This window comes from Haliaeetus albicilla, chromosome 4 (genome assembly GCF_947461875.1).
Source record: "Haliaeetus albicilla chromosome 4, bHalAlb1.1, whole genome shotgun sequence".
Lineage (NCBI taxonomy): Eukaryota > Metazoa > Chordata > Aves > Accipitriformes > Accipitridae > Haliaeetus > Haliaeetus albicilla.
The window spans coordinates 40,231,857-40,248,281 of record NC_091486.1 but is presented as its reverse complement, the minus strand read 5'-3'; the positions used below and the strand labels follow the sequence as shown (position 1 = coordinate 40,248,281).

Here is a 16,425-nt window from a genome sequence, read left to right as displayed (position 1 = left end):
CAGTGGAGCTTCGTTGACCTCGGTGGTTCAATCCCATTTTCTACCAGTTAACATGTATTTCCCTAACTTGAAGTGCGGGCACAGTCAGGCCCATTGGAAAGTTTGGAATCTATCTGGAGGTTGCTGCAGCCACATGCTTCACCTGGACTAAAAAAAAAAAGCGGTTGGTGAGGTTGCTGTTTTACCCATCTCAGGACAGAAACTTTGTAGGAGGTCAGTAAACAAGTAGAAGGAGGCTGACTTTGGACTCGAATGAATTTCACCCCAAGTCAGGGGTTTTCTGTCCCTCCCTACCCCTTTTACAGTGAAACCTTGGAGTGATTATGTTGATTTTTCTCATTCTGATTTGCTCTTGTCCCTTAGGTGAAAAGCTTATGAGATTTGGCTATCCAGATATTCCCTTTGATATGAACCTAACCTATGAGAAGGAGGCTGAGCTGATGCAGTCTCACATGATGGACCAAGCCATCAACAATGCAATCACCTACCTTGGAGCTGAGGCACTTCACCCCCTGATGCAGCACACACCAAGCACAATTGCAGAGGTGGCCCCAGTCATCAGCTCAGCTTACGCTCAGGTCTATCATCCTAACAGGATAGAAAGGCCTATTAGCAGGGAAACAGCTGACAGTCACGAGAACAACATGGATGGCCCGATCTCCCTCATCAGACCAAAGAGTCGAACCCAGGATAGAGAGGGCTCCCCCAGCAATAGCTGCCTGGATTCTACTGACTCAGAGAGCAGCCATGAAGACCGCCAGTCCTACCAAGGAAACTCTGCCTTAAATCCCAAGAGAAAGCCAAGCCCGGCTTATATGAAGGAGGACGCCAAGGCTTTGGATGTCACAAAAGCTTCTAAGGGCTCTTTAAAGGATATCTACAAGGTCATCAACGGAGAAGGGGAGCAGATTAGGGCTTTCAAGTGCGAGCACTGTCGTGTCCTTTTCCTGGACCATGTCATGTACACCATCCACATGGGCTGCCATGGCTACCGGGACCCGCTAGAGTGCAACATCTGTGGCTACCGAAGTCAGGACCGCTATGAGTTCTCATCACACATAGTCCGAGGGGAGCACACATTCCACTAGGCCTTCTCATCCAAAGGGGACTTGTATGAAGTAGAAGAACTGCACATGAAGAAATACTGCACTTACAATCCCACTTTTCCTCAGACATTGAGACGCCTATTTTGTTGTTGTTGCTGTTGTTGTTGTTGCTGTTGTTTAATTATTATTATTAACCTTATTTTTTGTGAACCCAACCTCATTTGCTCTGCCCAGCTTAAGAATGGAAAGAAGGAAGGGAAGGGATAAAAGAGGGGTTTGTTGTTGCCGTCACTTTTTGGTGAGTGACCCACCTCACTTTCTGTGGGAATTGAAAGGCAGTCCGTTTCTGTCTCAATCAGCTGTACATCATATCCTGTTTTGGGATATCGCTCGACCTTGCTAGGTTCTTTAAAGTCCCAATGAGATGCCACTCATTTACAATTTCAGATGAATAGGTAGAAACATTTCAGAGGAGAGCCTTTTTCAAACATGTAGATACGGTGCGGGGTTTTGGTGACTGGAGGAGAGGGTGGGGGAACTTAATTCTGCAGAATGAACAATTATTTTTAAAGCAAAACTGTTAGGGATTTAGGAGCACGAGTCAAAGTTGATATTCCTTTCAAAATTACTTTCTAGGGTGAGCTGTTTTTCTGGGTTCAGTGTGTATTGCTCCTCTAGAATGTAAAAAAAAAAAAAAGTATGTCTTAACACTGTACCACATTACAGCAGTTTAGTTTCATAAGTCTGAGGGCCTTCTGTGGTAAGTCTGAGGCTTTGTATTTTTATTTTCCTTAACTTATGAAGCACCTTTTTTAGAATTGTTGATTTGCTGTTACTCCATGCCTATGTGTTGATTCACTGGCTTCTTAGAGACCCTTGGGAGCCTTACTTATTTAGTTGCACCCTATGTTTTAAGAAATAGCATTTAGAAATAACATTTAAACTTGCTTCTAGGACAGTAAGTGGCCTAGGAGTGGGTGAAAGAGTCTGCAGTTTATTCAAGAGGTTCTGCCGCTCTTCTGAAATAATTTTCTTTTTAAATTACAAAAGTACTAGTAGCAAAGTGTTCTTTAAATATAATTATATATCTATATATACCTATATAAATACTTTCTTATCACAGTGTTAACCTCTTGGCAACAGCCTAAACTAAGACTTGCAGCTGGGAAAACGCTAGCAGCCAGATCCTTGGCCAGCATTAATCCTCTTGGCTCCATTGAATTTAATGGAACTACCCCAACTACTTCAGCTACATCAGGATCTGAGCCCTGAGCATTTTTTCTCTTGTTGACATCTTATTTGCTAATTTGCTGAACCAGTGACTTCCTTTTGTTTTTAAGTTATCAATTCTGCTTTAATTTAGGGGTGGAAGTGCTTGCAGATTTTGGTGGATAGCCTTTGCTCTTGGAGAGCACAGAAGCCCTGCAAACGAACAGATCGCATATGACCTTCCCTTACTTCTTCAGAAAGCGATACATGGAGATGCAGGTGCTGTGCTTTGATTTGGATTTGCAGATTTCATTTTTATTCCTAATTCATTAATTTCACTGTAGGGAAAACAAATGGAGAAGCCAACTCCAGAGCAAGTCCTTGAGCTACAGCCTGGACAAGACAAAAAAACCACCAATCTCTTTTGTTTCCTTTCTTTCTCTCCCAATAAATAACAAAGCCAGCAACCACCCAGCAAGTTGCAGGTTGCATCAGTAAAAATTGGGCTTAAACCTATGTGACAGATTGCCATTGAAACCCAACTGTTTGTACCAATCATAGTTGAAATGTTGTTGTTTGGCAACAAGAGCACAGCTTGAGAATGGAAAGATCTGCACGGGTTTAACCCTTTCTGTGCACATGGTCTCCATGCGCTTGGTGAGACCTTTTCCAAAGTATAAAGTTACTAAAGTATAAAAGGGAGAGCACAATCAGGCCGTAATGAATTCCCATCTGCTCACTTCAATCTGTGTACTCGATGCATATGCCAGTTTGCTGTTCGTTTTGAGGGTACTGGTTTTTTTCTTCTTCTCTTCCTAGACCTGGAGCATTTGAAAGTAGGAGCTGAGTGGTATTGATTGAAATCTTTTTATGGTGACATTCTTGGCAGCTAGAACCTGTGTTTAGAAAGGATACAGTAGATCATGGCCAGATTACCTGACGACTGCTTCCCAGCACTGAAATGCTATTAAGTAGGAGCTGGTAAAGTCTGGCAGTAGCCTATTAATTATAATACAATATGGAGAGAAATGTCATCTTGTGTAATGTGAGAGCTATCAAGGCTGGGAATATACAGGCTTTGGAGAGACAGATTTAAAGACCTATTCCCAACATTGTTCTTAATGTTGTTGGGTTCCTCCCCCTCCTTCTTTCTTCATCCTAATGCAGAGAAAACTCAGGCAAATGAACCGCTGCCGTCCTCCAGACCGTTCTCATTTTCTTGTGCTTGGTGCAATCAAAGGAGTGCTGAGGTGGGAAAGGTCTTTTAAGAACAATGTGCAAAGGGAATGGTGCTGGGCCTGAAGGTCACTAGGCTTGCATTGGCCTCCAGAAAGACACATGCCTGAGCCAGAGAAAAGGGTTTCCAACAATCCCTTTCAGTCTCTGGGGGACAACACTCCGTTCTCCCCTCTGTGGTCAGTGGAAAGAACGTGGGCTATGGTTTCTTCGAATAGTTAGCACTAGGGAAAAAGTGTTAAGAAATTCTGCCTGTGTTTGGAAAAGCACCAGAATACAGGAAAGGGAGAGAATGTCTTGTGGAATCTCTGTCTGCAAATAAGTTGGCTGCAATTATATCTGCAGTTCGTTAGTGTGCACTTTCATTCATTGATGATTCCTTGGTACCTCCTGTAGTCTATATTCTGTAGATGTTGAAAAGATCGGACGGGGAAGTTCAGTGGTTTTGTAGCTGGCTTCAGTTAAGCCCAACTTCTTGTTCCAATGGTAGCGTGAGAGATCTGTATGTGAGCACTGCCATGTCCTGGTGTCACAGGCACAGAGAACTGGGGAGCCGGTAGGGAGACACGCTGGTTCAGTTATCTTCCAACAACTGCATTTTTTGAAGAGCAAGAAGCTGAGGGGTTGCATTAATTTTTATTTTCAATGTCCTTTTCTGAACACTCACTGAAGTTTTTCATCCTAGAGCTAGGGAAAGGAGAAAGATTAAATTCTAGTTCAAATTTAGAACAAAGTTTTGGACTAGCATTTATTTTAGCATTCACTTCCTACTGAAAATTATTGGAGGGTTTTATATAAAGCAGTTTGCCCCTACGCGGAAGTGTGCAAAATGGGGCCTCAGAGATTTTTTTTTTTCGTACTTGCTCTCTGCAGATTTCTAAGAAAAGCTCTTGAGTTTTGTCGAGTTCATTAGTCATTCGCAATGTACTAGGAATTTCAGTAGATAATCCTTGGCCTGCGGATCCATTTGTTCTAAGTATTTGGAAATCGAACGTGGCTGATTTTTATTGGACTCTCTTGAAATTCTTGGAATCAGGTTTCCAGTTAAAAACATGCATTTACAAATTTGGAATTGGCTTCCTGTGAGCATTCCCCATTTTCATTTAAAAAAAAAAAAAACAAAACACGCCATTTCTGCACACATCCCTGCCAGTAAAACCTTTTGCATCTTTTTACATCAAAAATGGCAAGATTCTGACTCAATTTAGAGTATTACAAGCCTATTAATTGAAAGAGAATTGTGACTCCTTATTCTGCTCTTGGTATGATCCATATTCTTGGAGCAAAGGGCATTATCTATATATCTGCTGTTATGGCCAATGAATTTTACAGCCACTTCTCTTTGCAATCAGTTAGGAGTGCACATCAAAATATATAGCATTTTTCAGTAAAGCCAGCTCTTTACTCAATAACTTATGGGATTAAAACAATTTTATTCTCCTTAAAAAGTGCTTCCATCTATGATGTGATGTGAAAGGTGTCTAGGCATTAACCTCTATGGGTCTATATCGGAGAGAAAGAATCTAACTTTGTTAATTGGCCTGATTTTTTAATGGTAGTAGTTTCTACAGTGTGAGGACAGAGCTCACAAAATAGCCATGTGGAACTAAAGTATATTTACTACAAGGTGAAGAAATTCTTAATCTTAAGAGTTTCCATATTTCTTTCTGTTTACAAGGGCATTCCTAAATTGGGGCTGTCAGGCAAAAGAGGAGGCCAGGAATTAAACCAAACCCTTCAAAACTGGCCTTTAATAGGACATTATGACTGTTGTCTAGGTCCAGAGCTAGCTTGTTCATATTTGAAAGAAGCCAGACAACTGACACTCCTTCCTCCAGAAAGAAACTTTGGAAATAATTTAGGGAAAGCTGCTTATTTCAGCCAAGGACAAGAGCCACAGTAATACAGTTCCTTTACTAGATAGTATTACTTTCTTTAACTCTTTGTTGTGTGTTATAACATAATGAGGACGGAGAAGGGAGGCTGCACTGATACCGGGGTCGCCTAAACTCAGTGTGGGATTTTAGGAAAAGTGTGATGAAATTGGCTTTGACGCTATAAATTTGCATCTTAGCTTGGCTTAGTATCATTTAAAAACAAAAATGGATGGTAGTAATGGCCTGCGGTCTAGGGCAGCTGGAGATTTTGAGAAAGTATATTTATATATACAGTATCATATAATTAGATATATGCTTTATTGTATATGTGCCTTTTTCAAATGCATTTTGGAAGTTTGTGATGTCTTTCATGATATCCTACCATACCCTTTCAGAATGCATGACGAAAACCAACCCAAAGTAAACATCCCTTCTCCTACAGAGTAGCGAGGCAGATCCCTCTCCCCTTCTGCACCTTCCTCGGCAGCTTGACTGAGAGAGAAGACCATCTTAGTACTTTGCCATGAGATTTGCCGGACTCAGCTGGCTTTTGGGAGTGGGAAGGGCTGAAAATTACCCTAGCAAAGTGCATTCCAGCTATCCAGCCAGAGCTGGTCTTGGAGCTGGTCCCAGCCAACATGGCATCCCCAGAGCGGCACCAAGACTTGCTGCAAAAGCCCCAGCTGCACACAGTCCTGTAGAATGCCAGGGCAGACATCTCCTGTTTTCTTCCCCTCCACAGCTTTAAGTAAAGCACGCTTGAAAATGGACTTTGCTGTGCTTTTAAGTTCCCACTTAGGAACGGGAGCAGACTTTAAAGCACCTGCCACTTGCTTCAACCTGGAAAAAGAAATCCAGCAGGAACAAAAGTCCTTTGGAAATGGTTTGCAAGTTTGACTGTCATGCTGCTGCTGTCCTAATAATTGATGTAGAGATGAGAGAAGCCCATCTGTAGAAGACGTTATGGGGGTTTATTAGCTAGAACACTTTGGTGAAAAGCGCAGTGTTTGTTTTGGTACTTTCCTGGCAGGTTGGTGACCTAGTTTCAGATCTAGTTATTTACCCTGCATGGGTGCAACATCTAAGTGTGCCGTCAGGGGAGGTGACTAGATCAGACCCTGAGCCCAGTGGCAGCCTGGTGCCAGCTCCTCGGCACCTCTCTGCTGGGGCCTGGGCCCATGGCGATCACAGAGAGTATGTGGGAGGAGGAATTAGGTAGAAAAGAGGCAGAATTTGCTTTGTAGTAAATATATTCCCTTTTATCTCATTAAGAGTTCTTGTGAAGTATAGGCTAAGGAGAACATCACCGGTTTCTAATTTAGCCTCCTACATCCATGCCTGGAAGTGTGTGATTTCTGTCCTTCTCCACTGAGGCTCTGAAGTGAATAGAGGACAGTCAGGAGGAGGTGGTGTGCTGATGTTTTGCCATGCTGCACACTTAACAGGCCAAGATAACAATAAAACTGGTATCTATTTAAATCACCTAGCTTTCCAGTTGATCATGCAGACAAGCATTCCCGGTTCTTGTTCGCTTCCAGCCTTCAGAAAGGTGGTTATTGGTATGCTCATGTGGATCCTCATCTGAGAGGATAACTGCCCATGCTCTCTCCTTCTGTAAAAACTTTTCCTTTACATACAAATCATGGGACCTAATTAATCAGTGCACCGAAATGACCATTTCAACAGACTTACATTGCTGTAGTGAAACCTAATACTATTAACAGTTACAAAAAAATACTGTGATGTATTTACTAGCAGTATGTGAACTATTTTAACTGAATGAATGAAAACAAAGTTAATCAGATCATGTGTCAAGAGGGGCTCATATGGTGTGTATTCTGTTGGGAGAAAGGGAGCAGCTTGACCCAAAGCTTGGGCTGATGCTTCCTTCCTGCAGCAGGAGTTGTTTTAGGTGACTGCACTGCAGCCCAAGAAAACATTTGGGCACATGATTAGCCTCCTGCCATCCCTTCGATTAGATCTGGAAGTGCACAGGAGCTTTGCAGTTAACGATGTGCTTAATAATTACCATTATTTGTGAGATCGGGGACTTATTTGCTAATTGGTGCAGCACAGCACCTCTGATTAGGTCTCGGTCATCAGCACTAGGTGGTGGGCCTCTGTGGTGAAGACGCGTTCACCTACATTTGTGTAGTAGCCTTAATCCCTCACACTCGGCGATACGTGAATACCTGTAGCCTCTTGTCCGTGTTACCAATCACGGATAAAATATGGACTTCTCCCACAAGGCGTGGTGGAGAGCATGACTTCGTTATTGGCACAACAAGGCCAGTTTGCAGTAAATCAGGCCATTTAGTTTTACCTCAAGTGACATCGAATAAGAAAAGCTTCTTCAAGGGGTAAAGGTCACTGAATCCCCTACTATGCACTTACTGGGATTTGACATTGCTTACTGGAAATGGATGTTCGTTCCTGAACACACTGTAACAAGGGAAGGACTTTTTGGTTATTTTTGTAGTTGTTCAGATTCTGAAACTGTGATCAATTATTTGACGAATTGTCAAGTGTCCTCAGAGCTTGAACATGTTCACTTCCTCTGCCATGTAGCAGTCTCCTCTGGTTTTCAGTGATTTTTTTCTTTCTCTCTCCCCCTTTTCCTTCTCTGAGCTTTAAGTCTGGGCCTGCTCTTATCTCCTGTAGCTTTGGGCTAGGGGTTTGTGGGTTTGTTTTTTGTTTTGGGGGTTTTTTTTGTTCATTGGCTGTACAGTCTGTTTACATATTTTTTGTACTCAAGTGTAGTTTTATATTAAAAACAGGAAAAAGAAAAAAAGATAGTTGATTTGAGAAAACAAAAAAATTAAGGTACGTACTCTTTGTAACACTTTAAAGATCTAGGGTACCTTCCGAGATAACTTCACAGTGATGTAATTATTATACTGTATATTTGCCTTCCTTTTTAGTTGGTTTTATTTTCTGGTTGTATTTTTTTTTTCTAAAATGTATATCTTTTTATGAGAAACTGGAAACTTTTAATGCAAATGTTTAGAAAGATTTAAAACTGTAAAGTAAAAAAAGTCATATAATTTTTTTTTCCTGTTGGAAGAAAATGCTTTAAAAAAGAGTTTTACTACTGTTGTATTCCAGGGTGGGGGTTACCAACCCCAGATTTGCTTCTTATGCTTCATTCTTGGATCCTGCTTTCTAAATGTACTTATTGCCGACATGGATGATTTGCTTATATTAGTTTAAAAAAAAAAATCACCAACAAAATCACCTTTTTGGGTTATTTTTCTGTTCAAGTGCAATACTTTCCCTGACGTCTTATTAATGTACAGTGGTTTCTTTTTTCTTTCCTCAGTCCACACAAATCAGTGAAACAAAATGCTCTGTCTTAAATACATTCAAAGATAAGGTTCAAGTAACTACGTAAATTAAGATTGTGACTGACAAAAGGTGAGAAACTGTAACTTAAGACTAAAGCCCATACTTTAACTCCTGCTTTTATTTGACACTGAAACACATCCAGTGTATGAATTAAGGACATAGCTGTTCTTACTTCTTCCTTTCTTTTCTTTTATAATTGCAGCTTTCTTTTTAAGAAAAGCACTTAATATTGATGTTTATTAAAAATAATTAAAAAAAAAAAAAAGATATTTTGGTCTGATCCAAAACCCACCCAGTGGAGACTCTGGTTGACTTTGATAATGGATTTTGGATTAGGCCTAATCTCTTAGCTAGGGCAAAACTGCCATTTACTCTAATGGGAGAGATTTGCCTGCGTAAGAATTACAGGACTCATGTCCTTTATCTACCTGAGAGACCAGAAAAGCTTCTTTAGAGTTGTCCTTGTCTTATATAAGTTTAAATGGGACTTGTTTTACATATCATACATATTTATATATAGTGTATTTTTAATGCCTTTTTTTCCCCCAGTAGACTGAAGCCGCTGTTCTGTAAATATGTATTTAGGTACGTAATAAAAAAAAAATCCTGTTGATATTTCTTTGAAAGGCAGTTACTGCGCATGCACAGTAGCCACTTTTGTCTTTTAAATTTGTATTTAAGATATTTCTTTTTAGTAATAACAAAGGTGAGGAGACTGTATCCTATTCTGATTGATTGCCAAAATTGTTTCCCAGACTCTTGCATTTGGGTTCAAGACGAAAAATGCATTCAGTGGGTGACTGTTGTGGTCGCCCACAGGTTCACGCTCCTTGGGCCAAATTCCAGTAACCTCACATAGGTTGTTCAAGTCCTCCCACAAATGGGGACTGCACTGAAGCAGTGGGATCATAGCAAAGCATGCACCATTTCGTGAGCGTAATTTCAGGCTATCAGGTCTGACCCATTTCTCATGGCATCTTCCCTGACTCATACAGAGTTGCACTCTGCCCACTTTAGTGCTGTTTTCCTGAAGCAAGCCGGGTGAGTAATCTGGCAAAGGATCACTTTTCTCCCAGGTTCAATTTTTTAGTTCTGTGACAGATGTTAGGAGCTCAAATTGAGGAATCTTTTAAACTAAAAAAAAAATTTAAAAAAAAAAAAAAGGAAAGAAAATCAGAGAAATCGGAGTTTATTCCAAAAGCCAGTGAAGACATTGGGAATTGTCCCATTGCCTTACATGGTCATTGGAACATGCTCTTATAAAAGGAGTTCAGAAATGATCACTATGACAGTGGTGCATGTGAGCAACCCTAATGTAAACCTGTATCCTCCTGCTAAAAAAGTTTTGCCACTATAGACTGAACTATGGACTTGTTATTATTTTTTTTTCTTCTTAGTATACATGCATACATATGGTTCCACATCTGTGTGTGTGTACTCTGTACATGTGTGAGTGTTGTACAGCCATGTGAGAGTGTGAGTCTGTATGTGTGTATAAATAAAAGAAGCTGCAGAAACTTTGTAATACTTTGTGAAAAGGATTATATTATAAAGGTTTGTACTGTCTTGAGTGCACAGCTACTGGAATAAATGTAGGGAATCTCAGGAACAAGCATATAATTTGTCCAAGAATTATTTCTTCTCAGAAGTGTAAGTGCAGTTTTTAATTCTGTATATTATTTAATATTTTACCAATAAAAATATACTTCTGACACGAAAGGGTTTTCCATTCAAGCTTTCTGGAAAGATTGGTATATGCAAACACTTTTCTTTCTTTCAGCAGGAAACATGCATGGCAATTTGGCACCTCAAAGGAATCACATTTCTACCTGATAACAAATCCTATTAATTAACTAAAGAAACTGAATGCGTTATGAGTTGGGGTTATGAGTTTGGGTTATGAGACTGGTGAATTGGGTGCAGATCCACTTTTAATATTCATTAAAGCTAATGACATTCTTTTCATCACCTTCAGCCTGTGCTAGAGAAGTATTCCCCCTAAGGTCCTACCATGTAAAATGGTGGTATCAGTCACCTGCCACTTGGTCTACCATGTTTTTGAAATGAGTTAGTGGCCCAAGGTCCAACTCTTTCTGGAAAACACTTGGACCACATAAACAACTCCTTTGAACCCTTCCCTCAGCATAGGCTTTTGGCTGAGTTCCCCTTTGTCCTATCCAGAGGTGATCTTCCCAGTAGGGATTTATTGGGTAGTTCACATTGCCTAACTTGTTCTTTCTTTCATAATGCAGCTATCAATCTGGTAGCGTTCACAGTACAAACTCTTCAGAATAAAAGGAAGATCTCGTGAAGCTTTGTAAGTTGTTTGTTGTTTGTTTTAAGAACCTCTTGTAAATTCTTGGTTAAAGATTAACCAGCCTCTCCCCATAATAAAAGTGTTCATGATTTGACATGAGAATGGAAACTCCTCAAGATATTATCTGAATAAAACTTAATCTTTCTTTAAGTCATGTTTGATGTATGTTGTCTCCAAGGAATGCCTCTGTCCAGTGATCAGAATTTCCCCTGTTTTCTTTTGGTCAGGGTTGCCAGATTACTGGTTTTGCTCCAAAAGACCCAAGATTCAGCTAATGGGACAGTCCAAATATTTAATGCATGGAGGAGAAATCACATTGTGCCATTGTAAGACAGAAATGACTGGCTTGACCAACTCAAGGTCCTGTCCCAAAACTTACTGGAGATGGTGATGCTCTTTTCACTGACTTCAGATAAGGGTCTGAGAAGACGAGGGGAGAGCTCATAGGCAGAAACTAAACAACTAATAATCATTATGGCTGCTGAGTCATTTGCAGGAGTGAGATTCTGTGCATAGCCTCATGTTATTGAGGAAGAAAGTCATAGAAATCTCCTGGCTGTGATGCAGGGCCAGCACATTGTTTGTGCTTGTTGAAGTGAGAGTCACACCACGATGTACCATTGCCTTTTTTTTCTAGAGCACCCTGTCAGCAGCTGCAGGCAAAGGGCAGGTTGACCTCACCCGTTCAACTCTGTCTAGGCAACAGGGAATCATGTCTAATCCTTTCCCTGCATCACGTTTGCTCGGAAACTCTTACTCTGTTGAAAATAGCCTTTTCCTGCTTTATAGCAACAGAGGTTTAAAAATTAGTCCAGTGACCAGTGTCTGCATATGCTGTCATCGTCAAGTCTTAATATGGTCTATGGGAGGCAACAGGTTTTAAAATATTTCATCATTTCCTATGCTACTGGATCAGATGATGTAATTGCAGTGGGTCTTTTAAACTGCAGCATCACCCTTCATGTTGATTGACTGGATCAATCTAGTAGCCAGGTAAGTGACACATATCTGACCTGCCTGTCCAGCACCTTGGCATTAAGCTGAAATTCCCCTTGTCACCAACAGGCAGCAAAAGTGAATTTTGAGCAGCGTGTTCTGACAAGTGCTTTACCAAACCCAATATAATTTTCCCAGTTAATAAAGATTAAGTGTTGGTTCCTGGCTTTTGCTTCAATAGAGCTAATATTTCTATTTTTATGCTGTCCTTTAAAAAAATTACTAAAGCTTCATCTGAGGGTAAATTTGTGTTTTTAAAACGTGGTGAATCAAAGTATGTTTTTCTCCATTTCTGTGCTCGAATGTCAAATCCCAGCCCTCCAATGAATCATTTCCCACCAAGACACCGCAGACTATATAACAGAACCGTGTTAATGGGAGGCAACAGTAGGCCCTCAAAATTGCATTATGAAACTCACAATAATCAAGGGACTAAAAATAAATTTTGCTTGGATTGCAGTTTGAACATGCTTGATTTCTTTTTTTTCTTCTTAGTCAACCCTAATGTAGTTAGTCCTCAATAAACCCAGTTTTACCCTTCTGCCCTTCAGTGCTTATTTTTGTCTCCTCTTGGTGCATCATATAAGCATGTCGTAATTTCCATCATAAAATTATCAGTGGGGTTTTTTTGTCACAGCAGTGTACCTTACGAGCCACAACTTCTGGATTCAATGAAATATGAGTTGAAAGGATTACTGTGTAAGTACTTGGGTCACTTAAAATTTAAGACTAAGAATGAAGGCTCTTTTCAAAGGAATATACTTGTGAAAGGAATAGCCTCTGTGTGTCCTATTAATTCCTGGTACAGAGATTAGGGTTGGGGTCCCAGAATACGACATTTCCCAGGGATTTCTGTCGGTGAAGAAACCAAGCCCTTCTAATGAGACTATATAAATGCTCAATATTATCTCATTATTTTTCATTAATCCGCGCACACCAGCCCGCCTCCACACACTGTAATTCCATGTTACCACCCATGTTCACATTAAAATAGGAACAGATTATTCAAGACTCCCACACAAATCATGAACCTCTATCCCTTCTGATCTGTCACCAGCCATCCCTGGGACAGAGGAACCTCTCCCCTAGGCAAGAAGTCTTTAACCCCGGCAACCCTGCCCTTCAGAGCTAAATGCCTGGTTTTATTCCTGGCAAACACTCCTGTGGCATCCAACATCTGAGCCCAGATGAAACTACCCTGTCAAAACTGATTTTTAACCGCAAATTGCTTTTCAATGAATCCATTCTCCATGGAAAGTGTCTGCTTTTCATAGATTTGGGAGGATTTGGGGATTTTTTTTCTCAATAAGAAAGCCTGAAACTCTAAACCCTCTGAAGGTTTCTGGGTTATTTTGTTTGGTTTCAAGAGGAAATACTTCCCTGCCCTCAACTCCTGTTTTCATATCAGTTCAAATAATGTCAAGACACTATTTGCTGCTCTTTCCCATTATTTTTGTTACTTTTCCTGTTTCAGGCTGCCTGTGTGTAGTTTATAGGGTGTGGTGAGGAATGTAAATTATTATTTTCATGTGGGTGTGGTAGCTATTCAGTTGTAAATCCTGTTTTCAATCCTTCTGACTTTTTTATTTGTGATCTGTAATATTGATCTGTCTTCAAGGCAGAGAACGCTGCAATCTATCAGGAGCAGGGACTTTATTCCTTGCTAAAATAAAGCATTCAAAGCACTCCCAGAAATCTCCAAGATGGAAAAAAAGAGATCTTGCTTGAAGCCTTTCTCTTTTTTTTTTTTTCGTTCTTTGAAATGGGTAGAGGAATTTGTTTCTGTGGCTGATTTGCTTTTATCAGTTAGTTGCAAAATCTGACTGGCCTCCCTTTTCAAATTCATCTCCCATGATAGCCTGCCACTGGCTGTCTCTTGATAACTGACTTTAAAAAAACCCAAGTTTAAAGGTTTGCCTCTGAATGTGATTCATGATGGTGAAGAACCAGGACTAATCTACAAAAGAGAGCTCTATGGTTGCTGTTGGACTCAAGCAAAGTTGTCAAACTGTTTTCAGTTCTACGTGAGCCATAACAGACATGCCTGAAACACAGCTGTATTTTCACACAAGCTGTGAAGAGGCATTTTGGCAGACTGCTGTCAGCGGTACCGCAGATGCTCTGGCTCTCCAAAACCCGTTTCTGAACCGGTCCCATCTTAGGAAGGACGAGCTGCTGTATAAGGCACGAGGGGTACATCGCCTATAGGACCAGATCCTCAGCTGCTACAAATCTACGTGGCCTGGGCAGCCCTGCTGGAGCTAAGCTGATTTACCCTGTTTCTCTGTGAGATGCGAGTGCTCCTCTGAGCTCTCTGGGCTGTTACACACGCTCTTATGGATATGCGCTTATCTGGCCGAATCCTCTCATATGTACCTGTCCTGGTGATAGCCATTATAACCGCCAAAATGGGTGATTTTGAGACAGCATCTGCCTGAGTTAGTGCAACTTGACTTCTAGTTGTCAGTTCAAGTCTATATCTCATTTATGGGTAAATCCAGACATCTAGGAGTACAGTCATTGAAGACTTTTTTTTTTTTTTCCCATGCTTAGCTTGAGGCGTATAGATTCCTTGCGCCTGAGGTTGTGGCTAGTATCAGTCATTGGTCTCCGTGAAAACTAAAGTTCAGGTGTCGCATGCTGCATACTCAAAACAGGTGGCCACGCTTGACTGTTTTGGCCAGTGTGCTATGAAAAGTGTGGAATATAGTTGTCCTTGGATACCTCTGTATATTGCTACCTATTAAAGAGATGTTTTGATGGCTCACCTGAAAACAACCCAAGTCCTACCAGCTGGAAAAGCTTCTCCTTTTCCTGAAGTGGCAGAAATGTGTAGCGTTTGGGTGACGGTTGCATTTCCCGAGCAGAGAATGCACGGTTTGGATGCCTGCAGTACATACTGAGTGTTATGCTGCTGCTGTGTGGCCATGATAAGGCATTTAAAGTGCTTTTTCCTGGGAGTTCTTTTTAAAAATTAATTTGTTCGGTCAAATGTTCCCTTTATTTGCCCTCAACTTTCCCCCCCTTTCTTCCAGTAAGAAAACAGAAGTTTTCAGTAGACATTAGAACACAGCAAGGTTTAAATCAATCCAGGTTGCTATTGATTGTTTGCATTATGTTAGTTCTTAGAAGCCCTTCAGAGCTAGGTGGTGTTCTAGCACAGAGCAGCAAAAATAGGTCCTAGCTAGCACTAACAGTTTGATCATATAATTACAAAAAGAAACCAAGCTTCTTCTCATTTTTGGAAGTCCAAAGATATTTTTTGTAATGCTATTCTGACTCCTTTATTTGTCAAAGCATGGATACCAGGCTTGGAGATGGCATTCCAGTAACTGGAATGTGTCCCTCTAACATCTTGCTGCTTCTTGAGACTATTCCCCAAGTATTTGTGTATGGCTATATACAGAGATATATTCTTGTGCTCTGATGAATGGCTTTTCAGTATTTGTGGAGCAATGAGCTGTGCTTACAATTGTGCATTGCACTATTACCCTGTGTTTAGCTGACCTCTAAGCTTTGGCTGAATCACTGCTTTTCAGAATACAGCCCTCCTCCTTATAAATATGACCAGCATTGCTGGTCCTTGGATGTCTGATCTGAAGCTGAGATGTACTAAAACACATGTTGGTCAAATGAGTCCAGGCACCCAATAGCTCTGGATGGCTTTGGATAACTGACATCCTAACAATCTTTAACCTAAACAATCTTTATCATGCTCTCACAAATCTGCCTCATCTGTGAACATTACTGGCCCTATTTCTCTGTTTTTTTGGTTAGATCTTTTGGTAAGATATTAAATGATCTGGGTCAAAAACAGATCTACATGGGAACTTGCTAGAAACACTGCAGCTGGATGATGTCCTATTTGCAGTTCCTACTGAAAACTCTCCGGTACGCAGATGGGCTGTGATCCATTTAATAAGTGAGCATTGATTTTTTTTCTTTTCTCCAGAGAGGGAAAAAGTGATAACAGTATCAATAGGATACCATTTTTATACTGGTCATATCTGCTGGAAAGGAAGTTTTAAAGATTAAGCTAGTGTGACACACCCTGTACAAAACACTTCAACTGCTCTTAGGAGACAACTTTATGTAACAGATGAAAGGTGAAGGACCTTCTGCGTTTGGTATAGACTCAGTTATAAAAGAAAACTTAAGCTCTTGAGGAAGGAATGGTTTTGAAGATAACATCACTAGCCAGTCCATTCAGCTTCACGGGAAATTGCTGGTATTTTAGTGACCTCTGGCTCTCTTGTCCTGCCAAATTCAGATGACCGCAATACTGCCCACGTACTTCATTTCATCATACGTATTGCTGCCTTGCCGAGACTTCTTTGAGACCCAGGCTGTTTATAGGGAAACCTTTGCTGTTATTTCAGGCTGATCTGTGCATGTCTAA

General features: G+C 40.7%; 1 protein-coding gene across 6 annotated transcripts in view; it reads left to right on the top strand.

The window, feature by feature from the left end:
* Nucleotides 1-11,289, top strand: part of IKZF2 (IKAROS family zinc finger 2) — a 122,028-nt gene extending 110,739 nt beyond the window's left edge. For all 6 annotated transcript variants that reach the window (XM_069782044.1, XM_069782041.1, XM_069782043.1 and 3 more), the window contains one exon: nt 364-11,289. In XM_069782044.1, coding sequence (XP_069638145.1) covers nt 364-1,088 — 725 coding nt within the window. In that variant the 3' untranslated portion in view covers nt 1,089-11,289. The remainder of the gene's footprint in view (nt 1-363) is intronic.
* The last annotated feature ends 5,136 nt before the right edge of the window (nt 11,290-16,425 follow it).